The sequence below is a fragment of the Corvus hawaiiensis genome, chromosome 1, assembly GCF_020740725.1.
Source record: "Corvus hawaiiensis isolate bCorHaw1 chromosome 1, bCorHaw1.pri.cur, whole genome shotgun sequence".
Lineage (NCBI taxonomy): Eukaryota > Metazoa > Chordata > Aves > Passeriformes > Corvidae > Corvus > Corvus hawaiiensis.
Window position 1 is genome coordinate 25,905,913 of NC_063213.1, and position 10,663 is coordinate 25,916,575.

Below are 10,663 nucleotides of genomic sequence, written 5' to 3' on the forward strand. Positions count from 1 at the left end.
GGAAAGGATTATTCACAGTGACCAAAATTTCTGGTTAGAGCTGTGGAGAATTAAAGATGTTGTGAAATATAGGAAGATACTAGAAGCATTCCAGGCTTTGGAATCAAAATTGTTGAACAATATAATTCCAGAAAAAGGCTTTTATCTCTTTTGCTCATACTTAAAGAGGGAAGAGTGACTTTTTTTCTTCTTTTTAAAATGCTTGTAGAGGTCCTGTATTCAGTATGGTAATAACCAACAGTTGCATGGAATTTACTAGTTTTATCTAAGCAGGTCCTGCTCCGGAAATTACTAGCAATGTAATAAATATACAGTATTGCTTTCTGAATGATAGTGGAGATACAGAATTCACGTAGCATCAAGGTGGCTGTGTGATTATTATCTATATGTTCAGTCTGACCTTTTGTAGCCTTCATCAGACAATTGCATTTGTTTTTGTGCAGTTACAGCTTTGCAGGGCTAAAATGAAAAGAGAGTGGGAGATTGTACTGTTCTTAAACAGTATCACAGAAGTAAAGTCCTTAAGGTATCATTTTGTCAGAGGTGTGATCATACCCAAATGATAGTCCTCTCTTCTTCCTCCTCCTAACAGCCGACCATATACGAACAAAGTTATTACGTTATGGTATCGGCCTCCTGAACTGCTGCTTGGGGAAGAAAGATACACACCAGCTATTGATGTCTGGAGCTGTGGGTAAGAGTTTGGACAGAAGCGTAGCAAGGATAAAAACAATCCAAAAATAAATCTGAAAGTTTCTATCAATCTGTAATGAAAGCCATAATGATGGAATTATGCAAAACTGTTTTACAGCTGTATCCTGGGTGAACTTTTTACAAAAAAGCCAATATTTCAAGCAAATCAAGAACTTGCTCAACTGGAACTCATAAGGTAACTTGCAAGCATTTCTACATAGTAGGTGCCTCATAAACAGATTTCTTAGTGTTAAAATCTGAGATAATGCACTGCAAACACCTGCAAGTGCTCAGTTTTTGCTCTAAGTGAGATGTTAGAGGTTTTGAGGGGCAAGTAACAAGTGACTTTGGCACCGACATGAAGGTTTTTTTGTGAATGTTCTGTATTCCTAGCAATGTACAGTTGATCAGTAAGATGGGTTTTTGTAGAGTAGGTGGAGTTGCCTGTTACTGAAATTGTAAAGAGAGCGTAATCAAAATGCCTGTAATTTTTAAGATGATGTTGCAAATTGCTTGCAGCAAATCAAAGTGAGAACATGGAAAATAGTAAGGACAAGTGGGATTTGGGTGGAATAGGTATTTGGGATGCTGCTGGCCATGAGTTCTTGTTTCAAACCTACAATGTACACACTTGGGCTTTATTACTTTTGCGGGAATATTTCTGTTCCCTTACAAACTGCCAGACATTTGATGGAGATAAAAATTCTTATTTCTTTCCTTGTTCTCAATAAATCATAGAATGAGAAGTATTTAATTCAGTAGTACCAGAGCATCTTTTTCTTTCTCTTTATTCAGTGAGCAAAATTTGCTCTTGATTCTGATGTCATAATTGACATTGTAAAGGAGGAGGGGTGCTCTTCCTAGAAACAAGGGGAAAAGAGGGTGGGTCCTACAGAACTTACAGAATGTGAACAGTAAATGGTCAAATTAACTTAATAAAAAATGTTATGAAGTTACATATTGAGATGTTTTTCAAAACAGATTGAACAGTAGCATGTTCCTGTGTAATGTGTTATTAGCTGGCCTGAAAAATTGAAGGGTTTAGGAGGTGCAAAGTGTATCAGTGGTTGTTTTTGGCATAAGAAGAGTTTTAACTCATGGGTTTGGGAATTCTTGGTTTTGAGCACTAGATGGCATGAATGCACATGAGAATGCAAAGTTATTCTTTCTTTGTGTTGTACCTCTGGTACAAAACCCTAAAAATTTGTGGTTTCCTTCTGCTGGAAGCTTCTGTTTGTAGCTCATTTTTCCTCTACACTGATGCTATGCATTTTTTGCTGTTTGAGCATAATAAATCAGTTCTGTTAACATCTCTGCTGTGATCATGTTGCAGTCAACAATTCTACATTTATCTTTTCAAACTTCATCAAAGATAAAGCTGAAGTAAATTCTGATAGTAAGAGATTTATTATTTTTATTCTCCCTCCTGAAAATACCCCAACTGGCATAAAGTCAGATTGGTTTGCATAGCACCTGGGCCATAACTAATAGATCATTAGGTCTCTTACACTAACCATTTAAATCTAATAAAAAGGAGGGCTGAACTAGGGAGAAATGTATTTGCAAAATGTCCTTTTATGACTGCCTGCATCAGAATTTGAAACTTTGCATATATGGAAATACGTTATTAGTTCTTCTGCTTAAAGTGTGGTGTTGATCTACCTGTGCTTAGCCGTCCTTGGTTGGAAAAAAGGATGGGGATGGAATGTGAGGCATAAGAGTGTGGGCAACTCCATTTGTGGAGATAGATGAGGCTTGAGACATGAAACTCATAACTGAAGTAAAAAATACAGAGGTTTTCTAGTGGTTTCTGCCTTTAGGACTTACTGAATTGTTTGGTGTTTTTCCCTTATGTCTTCAGTGTTAAATAAATTCTCAGTGAAAAGTGCTTTTTCAGCTATTTGGTATATCTTTCTTCAATGGCGTTGGGAGCTAAGGCCATAAAAGTTACTCTGAATGTGGGCTATCCAGTTCATCTAGTCAGATACCTGGAGTACTCTTCAGACATAGTCGGTTAAGTTTTTCAAAACATTTCTGTAGAGGATGTGTGGGCTGGGCTGAGGCAGAAACAGTAAGTTTGGTCTCTGTGGTGATTAGCCTTTGTAGACAATTCACCATTATGTAATGGTGTTGGACATTTTGACAGTGGAGAAATTTTAGCTAAAAATAACCCGAACATTAAAATTGAAAATTATTTTTGTTTTCACTGTACTTGCAAGAGTAAAAATGACAGCTGTGCTCGCTTGTGGTTTTGGAACTCATACCCTTTTTTCCCTTCTTTTTGGTGCAGCCGAATTTGCGGAAGTCCTTGTCCAGCAGTGTGGCCTGATGTTATAAAATTAGCTTATTTCAACACAATGAAACCAAAGAAGCAGTATCGTCGAAAACTGAGAGAAGAGTTTGCTTTGTAAGGATGAAGAATTAGTTTAGTCAACTGTAGTAGCATTAAGTTTTCTTGGAGATTTTATGAACTTCAGTATTTTTTGGAGAATGAACACAGATCGAGTGTAAAGAAAAATGGCTTTAGGTTCTTGCTCTTCCCATGATACCCACAGAGCTTGTATTAACCCTTATTTAATAGAAGTGTCAGGCAGAGGAAAGAAGGCTCTAAAATTTCAGCCACCTGTCAGCTTTCACCTAAGGAAACTATTTGTTTGGTATACCTGCTTGTTGCCCTGTCCAAAAAACAGGTCAGAGTATTTAATTGTTTTTTTATTAGTAAAACTGGCTACAGCTAAATACGTAGTCTGGTTGACATTACAGTCTTTTGGGTCATAAACTCATTCAACACAGAGGAGTTACGTGAACCGTATGTCTTAAAGTACTACCATTGGACTAGTTTTGTGCATATATCACAAGTGAAAGGTGTGGAAAACAGCTGTAAGTTTATTTTAAAGGGGTTGTTCCTCTCGTTCAGGTACAGTTCAGGTACAGTTCATTTCAAGAGAAATGCATCGTTCTGTTCATAGTAATGAGACTAATATCTTTGAAGCAATAGAATTATTTTCCATAAATCAATCAAAAGCCCAACTCCCTGGTGGTAAATTCCAAAATGTAAAGTAACAATATAGTCTTGACTTAAAAATGTGGGTGTGGGTTTTTTTAAGGACAAGGTTTCAAGCAATGAAGCAACACAAGGCAAAGAAAGCTTGGGTTTTTAATAGCACAGGTAGTAAAAGGTGAAGTTTATCTCTTCCTCTTGCTATCAAGCTCAGGTTGTGGGTGCGTTTTGTTAGTGTGTAAGTTACCTCAGGACTTAATGATCAGTCTCGGACTTAAAGTCTTGGAAGGAATGTGTTCATTAAAATTTTGTGCAGAAGTGTGTTACAAAATAAAGATATGACATTTCCCTCTATTTTGCACTTTTGTAGCATCCCACCAGCTGCTTTAGATTTATTCGATTATATGCTTGCCCTGGATCCCAGCAAGCGCTGCACAGCTGAACAAGCTCTTCAGTGCGAGTTTCTGCGAGACGTGGAACCATCTAAAATGCCTCCTCCAGAGTAAGTAATTTCCACTGGTAATGCTACCGACCTCTAGGAAGTGTGAACATGCACTGATTTCATTAAATTCATTGTGGTTCGGTAAAGGAGATGGTGGCAGAAATGTTGACGTACACAGTTGTTGAAAGGTGATTCTGCAGTAAAGTGCTTGTGTAGCTAAGATAACAGTGGTTATGAGGATCTGAGAATTGATTCATCATTCCTAGGACTAGTTATTGCATTACTACCTTTAAAGAAAATATTATTCTATGAATGTTACTAATATTTAAAAAACATAATTTCCCTTTTATCTCAGTTTACTAGTGTCTGCTTTTTCCAAGGATTTTGAGGTCCTCCATTAATCTGAATTGCCTTCTTTGATTATAGAATGACACTGGGTATAGAATTCTGCACAGGTACTTGAGAGTTAAAGTGAAATACAGTAAATTGTTTCATGAGCCAGATGAGAGTCTTGGTTTTACAGGCAGGAAAAGTGAAATTGTGCAGGGTTGTTCCTGTAAGTTTCTCTAGAGGAAATGTCCTGTCGGATTTTTGCAGTGACTTTACAGTCATTTTAATCAGTACAAATCATATTGGAGCATGTCCTGAGGAAAAGAGTGAAAAGGTACCAGAGAATCTGCAGGTCTCATTCTTTCCTCAGTGTAGCTGTCAGAACATAGAACCTATGATATTGTTTGAGTAAACTGAACCTTCAAGGCAGCCTGTACTGACTTATTTTAGTTAGTTACCAGCTGGGAAAAGTGTTTGAGTTTTATGTAAAGATTTTATTAAAATTCTTTCTAGACTTACCTGTTACATACACCAGGTTGTTACACAGAATCACAGAATCGATGAGGTTGGCAGGCACCACAGTGGGTCATATGGTCCAACCTCCCTGCTCAAGTAGGGTTTTCCCAGAGCACATGGTGCAAGATTGTGTCCAGATGGTTCTTGAGTATCTCCAGTGAGGGAGATGCCACATCCTCTCTGGGCAGACATTACTAATGTTCCTGAAACATGAGGTAAAGAGGTTTCATTGCCTGAATATGACTATATCACTGTGTGAAAATCAGAAATCAGCAATCTCAGGCTGTTTGCTGAAGTCTCAGAACCACTTTTGTACAGCATGTTGCTTATGTGCATTTTAAAGTAAGTGAATGGGAAGATCATCTTTTCTTCAAGGATGTGGTAATGCATCCATTCTAGAAGTTGATACATGGAAATCCAAAACAAACTAGTGATTGGTGTCCTTTTAAAAATTAAGAGGAACCACACTCACTTCCGGCGCAGCACAGGAAAGTGTCAACTGTTCTCTTCAAAGACTGAAGTTCTGTTTTGGGAAGGAGCAGCTGTTCATTAAAAAAAAGTGACATGCTGATTGCAAGAACCATGGGATACTTCTCACAATGAGTTCTTGCTTCCAGTTGTTTTTCAGAAAGTACTTGGCAGGTGGAGGGAGAGAATAAAGGAAACAGTTGTCATAATTGCATTTCCAGTGTCTCTTGTCATCTATCAGCTAATTTTATCATGTGCCTGGGTGACAGAACTGCTAAGACAGTTAATTTGTAATAGGAAAGTATAAACCACTATTTTTACTGCCCATCTCAGTATTTCTGTTATCTATGGATGGGTCTTTGTGTTGCTCAGGAAATCAGAATTGAGATGCCTGCAGGGAACTGTAATGGAAGGACAGAATTAGTGGCTGATAAGTTTCTTAAAAGAATTTTGCCTCTGCATTCATATGTTTCAAAGGATATTCCCTTGTTCTTCCTGGTATCCCAGCTTTGCTAGTGTCAAGTGCTATTTATTCATGTAACTTACTTCTGCAGCTTTTTCCTTTTTTCCCTCAGACTTTTTTGGTTGCCTGATCTGTACACTATAAATACTAGATAGCCATGTCTGTTACTGTGGACAAATATGTGACCTAATGACTCAACAGTACTTTTATAAGAGACAGAAGGACTGTGAAAAAACCACTTTCATATTGATAACTTAGTTATCTGGTAGTATGCAAGTTGTATTTCATAGCAACTGTGCAGCATTGATTTTGAAGTTTGAAGTACACAAATAATTCAGAAAATAATTCTCATTTTAAGATACTTTTTCCTCTTTTCTGCCAGAAGGACCTGTGCTTCTGAAAGAGGCACTCAGTAAAGAGATTTCAGCCAGAAAAAAGCAGGTCTGAGATTTTGCTGGCTTTTGAATGTTTCCTGATGTATTGCCGAGTTCTAGTCGGTTCACCTTTCAAAAGTTACATTAGGTATAATTTAAGTGTTTATTTTACCAGTATGGTTAAAAAAAATAAAAATAGGGATAAAACTGATTATCTCCAATCATTCTTTGCAGCCTTCCTTTGTGGCAGGATTGCCATGAGCTGTGGAGTAAGAAACGCAGAAGACAGAAGCAGATGGGCATGACTGATGACTCTACAGCAGCTAAAGTCCCTAGGAAGGATCTGTCTCTAGGCATGGATGAGAGCAGAACCAACACCCCACAAGGCATGCAAACTTCTTCCCAACTCAAAACTCAGGGCAGCTCTAGTGTAGCACTTGGTCAGTAATATTTTCAGTTCTTATGATTACCTACTACTTGGATTGCGCCTCTAGAAATTTTAGATGTTACTTGTAGAGTATTGACGTCTCCTGGATTCTTGAGGGAGGAACAATATTGTAAGTTTAATCTTTGTTACAAAAGATTTGCCTTTGCTTTTGGAAACATAAGTGTTCCTCTCCAATTTTACCAAACTTTTCAGCCTGGTCAGAGCAACTACCTTGCTTGCTCTGTATTTTGAGGGGATTTTAGCTCTTGCTCATCTATAATTCTTTTGTAATTTCACAAGCCAGTGACTGTTCAAAGTTTCTCACAATCTCCGTAGATTGGATAAGCTTTATTGGTATTGATAAACTGATCAGAAAGGCAGAGTTTAGAACAATCATCATTTCAAATGGAACAGATTCCGTCTTCATGTTACGGTAGTCTTCAGCTTTCCAGGTTGTTGGGGCTAAATCAAGTCGTAAAAAAAAAAAAAAAAAAAAAAACCAAAAAAACCAAAACACCAAAACCATCCCTCCCCCGCCCCCCAGAAGCTGGTATAACATGAAGTAGCTACCTCTGTGAATTGCACTGCCACTAATTCTGAAACTTAACAAAAGTATCTTGCTTCAGACAAGTTTTACAAATATAACAAAAGAAGTAATGGTTCTGATATGGAGACCATTTGAGATACTCAGCAGTTAAGTGACAGTTCTCAAAATGTAGAAATATAGAGAGTTACAACACCAGATGGATACCTGTACGTTTAATGTAAGACCATTTTTGATTGTGCGAAGTGACCATAAATCCTATGGCACTGATAGAAGAGTTCAGCTGAAAAACACAGTTTATGCATTCATAGTAGCTGACAATTCTTTAACACTAACCATCTTGAATCAACCCTTAATTTAACAGTAGAGCAGAGCTCCAAATATTCTCTGCGAAGATACACAGAAAATAGTTATTTTGATCATATTTTATTGCAATTTATTGCCTCTTGCTCCATTCATCTGGTTTCTCATTGTAAACCAGCTGTGAGATTCTGCTAATCTGTATGTTTAGGCTAAAGTTTTGGCAGCATTTTCAAGAACGACTTTCTGTAACTCTTTTTCCCCTATCAATGAAACTGTATTAGAAGTTTTTTAAAGAGTCCAAAGGATATCTTCTTTGTGCTTTTATAGCATAACAGCCTGATGACTACTGTTAGTCATTAATACTGACTATGCAAAATAAACTAAGCAAATAGAGAAGGAATCATTCAGACCTATATTTCTGTTTACCCATATGTATACAGAAAAATATGTCTAGATAGAAAAGAAGACAATTTAATTTTCAGTGAAACATAGAGGCATTTCCTGTATTAAACAAAGCACTTCCGGAAGCCGTAATGCACCTTAGATAATACTATTAATAAGACACATTATGTAACTCCATGACCAAATGCATGCTTTAGCCAAAACTCTTGCATTTGTTTCTAATTTCTCCTTTTCTCCCCAAAAGGAGAGGTTAAAAAGACAATTGCTAATGTTCTGATTCATGAATGGGACCCCTGGTTATTGCATTTTGCAATTTAACAGGAGCTGTTCAGAGCTCAATAATTTTGTTATGACAGATTTCCCAGAATACAGTTTCCTGTTAGAATGAACTTAAAGCTAGCCAAAGGGTATGGAATAGGTAGATTAGTTTCCGTTTGGCATTTTTCTGATGAATTTCCACTGAGAGTCTGAGAGAAGTTTTAATGTTGAGTATACCATCCTCATATGTGACAAAATCTTCTGTTAATTGCAGCATCTGAGTGAGAGTCAGCAGTACAAGGCATAAGAAATTGTGATTTATTTTTTTGTATTACCAGAGAGAAGGTGGTTTATATTCATATAAAAATATAAAAATTTTGAAATCCCTGGATCCCGCTTAAGTAGGTTCCAAGTGCTTGTATCCTGGTGCACATCCACAAGTAGAGTTGTGGGTTGTGGATTTTGCAGCACTTTGCAGATGTGCTACTCTTAAAACTTGAAAGGCAAATACTTAATATTTTTGTGTGTCATGCATAGCTTTTAATCTGCTATGAATTAATATATCGGTAAGATAGCACAATGGCAAGAATAGAAGAGGACTGAATGTGTTTTTGCTGACCTGGGTTAGAAAAAATTCAGAGTTCTGCCAGCTTGCTCACACACTCATTTTCTAATTTTTAACTGCTTTCTTCTCTAAGTCATGTACTCATGGGGCATGTTGCAACCCATGCTGCTTCACTTTCAAAATAAATCACCACAATGGGTGTTGGAAGCTAAGAAACTACTTTGATATTCAAACTTCCTTATTCATATATTCCCCTGCATCATCATAATCTGCTCTTATTTGTGGCAAGCTCCATTTAATTGAATTAACTGTATATCATCACATATTTCCTGCTACTGAGTGGTTGACTTCTTGTCCCTCAAAGTCAGCACTTCCTTTTGCATTTATACTGTGAGCTCCTGGGCTACCTAGAGCCAAGTCACTTGGGCAGGTGTTAAAACCCAGATGCTGAATTAGAATGGGCTGGAATATGACTGGAAATGGATTTTGCAGATGGCTACATTTTAACAAAGGGTCGTGATATGTCAAAGATAGGAAATTGGATTGGAAATCTTACAGCTGCCTAAAGCAGGGGGCCTTAAGCCCCAGCTTAGTTATATTGTGGAAAATTGAGCTCTAGCTTGGTGTTTTTCCATCTGTCCAAGTGCGTGTGTGCACCTCATGGAAGTCACTTTGGCTATATTGGATCTTACTGTTCCATTTCCTATAGATACTCTCCAAAGACAGTTAATATGTAACAGCGTTCCATTTCTGTGTTGTCCAAACCCATGCTTTGCCAGTCATGTCAACCATGCTAGATTAGTCTTCTTTTGAGTTTCTGAAATATGCCAGTTCTAAATAATACTTAAAACCACCTTTTTTGTCTTTAGCAAAAACAAGCACTGGACAGCAGTTAAACCAGAATGAAGTGGCAATCCTGCTAAACCTGCTACAGTCTAAAACAAGTGTTAGTTTGGCACAGTTTGCCCAAGTATTGAATATTAAAGTAAACCCAGAGACTCAGCAGCAACTAAATAAAATAAATCTTCCTGCTGGAATTTTGTCAGCAGGTGAAAAACAGTCAGAACAGCAGCAGCAGCCGCCGCCACCTCCGCCACCACCTCCAGAGCAGGAGTCTCTAAAACAGCCAACGGTCACGCAGCCCCCTGTGCCATCTGCTCAGCTGGGTCAGCCTAAAGTTGAGACTGATGCTGCCCAGGCAGCTGTGCAGAGTGCATTTGCTGTTCTGTTGTCTCAGTTAATAAAGGCTCAGCAAACAAAACAAAAAGATTTTGTGTTGGAGGAGAAGGAAAATGGATCAGGAAATGAAATGTCATTACAACTCAGGCAGCCTCCAGAGCCCACCACTCCTGTGTCTGTCAGCCGGGACGACGTGGAATCTCCAGCACCTGGCTACCCACATCTGATCAAGTCATTATACATGTCTGCAGGTACTGAAGGCCTTTATTGCTAACCAGCAAATACCTGGAGTACTGGAGATGTAATAGTTTGGGAGTAGAGAATTAACATGTTTGCCATATGAATCTGTGTGAGTATAGGAGATTAAACTGATTTGGTCACGTTTTATGTCTGTATCAGAGAATTTGTCTATTAGTGTAACAGGTGCTGTGCAGACAGAGTAAACAATGATACCCAGCCTAAGAGGCACACAAGTGTTACTGATGAAATATTGATCATTATTCGGGGGGGGGGCAGTTTCTTAATGGTGACTGTGGTGGAGAATGGTGGAGAAGACAGTTTTTTCTAGCAGATGCAGAGATGTAATTTGCCAGTTTTGACTGTGTGTTTAGGTAAAGCTTATTTTGGGTTTTAATGCTGACTAGAGCAGTTCCTTAGTGTCAAATTCAGTGGTGACTGGTAACTGTCACACACATGGT

General features: G+C 38.0%; 1 protein-coding gene across 4 annotated transcripts in view; it reads left to right on the forward strand.

The window, feature by feature from the left end:
- Positions 1-10,663, forward strand: part of CDK13 (cyclin dependent kinase 13) — a 50,922-nt gene that overhangs the window by 34,552 nt on the left and 5,707 nt on the right. Inside the window, exons 8-13 of one of the 4 annotated variants that reach the window (XM_048297300.1) lie at positions 593-694; positions 812-889; positions 2,984-3,100; positions 4,065-4,196; positions 6,522-6,727; positions 9,656-10,216. In XM_048297300.1, coding sequence (XP_048153257.1) covers positions 593-694; positions 812-889; positions 2,984-3,100; positions 4,065-4,196; positions 6,522-6,727; positions 9,656-10,216 — 1,196 coding nt within the window. The remainder of the gene's footprint in view (positions 1-592; positions 695-811; positions 890-2,983; positions 3,101-4,064; positions 4,197-6,521; positions 6,728-9,655; positions 10,217-10,663) is intronic. The other 3 variants (XM_048297325.1, XM_048297310.1, XM_048297320.1) reach the window with 3 other exon arrangements.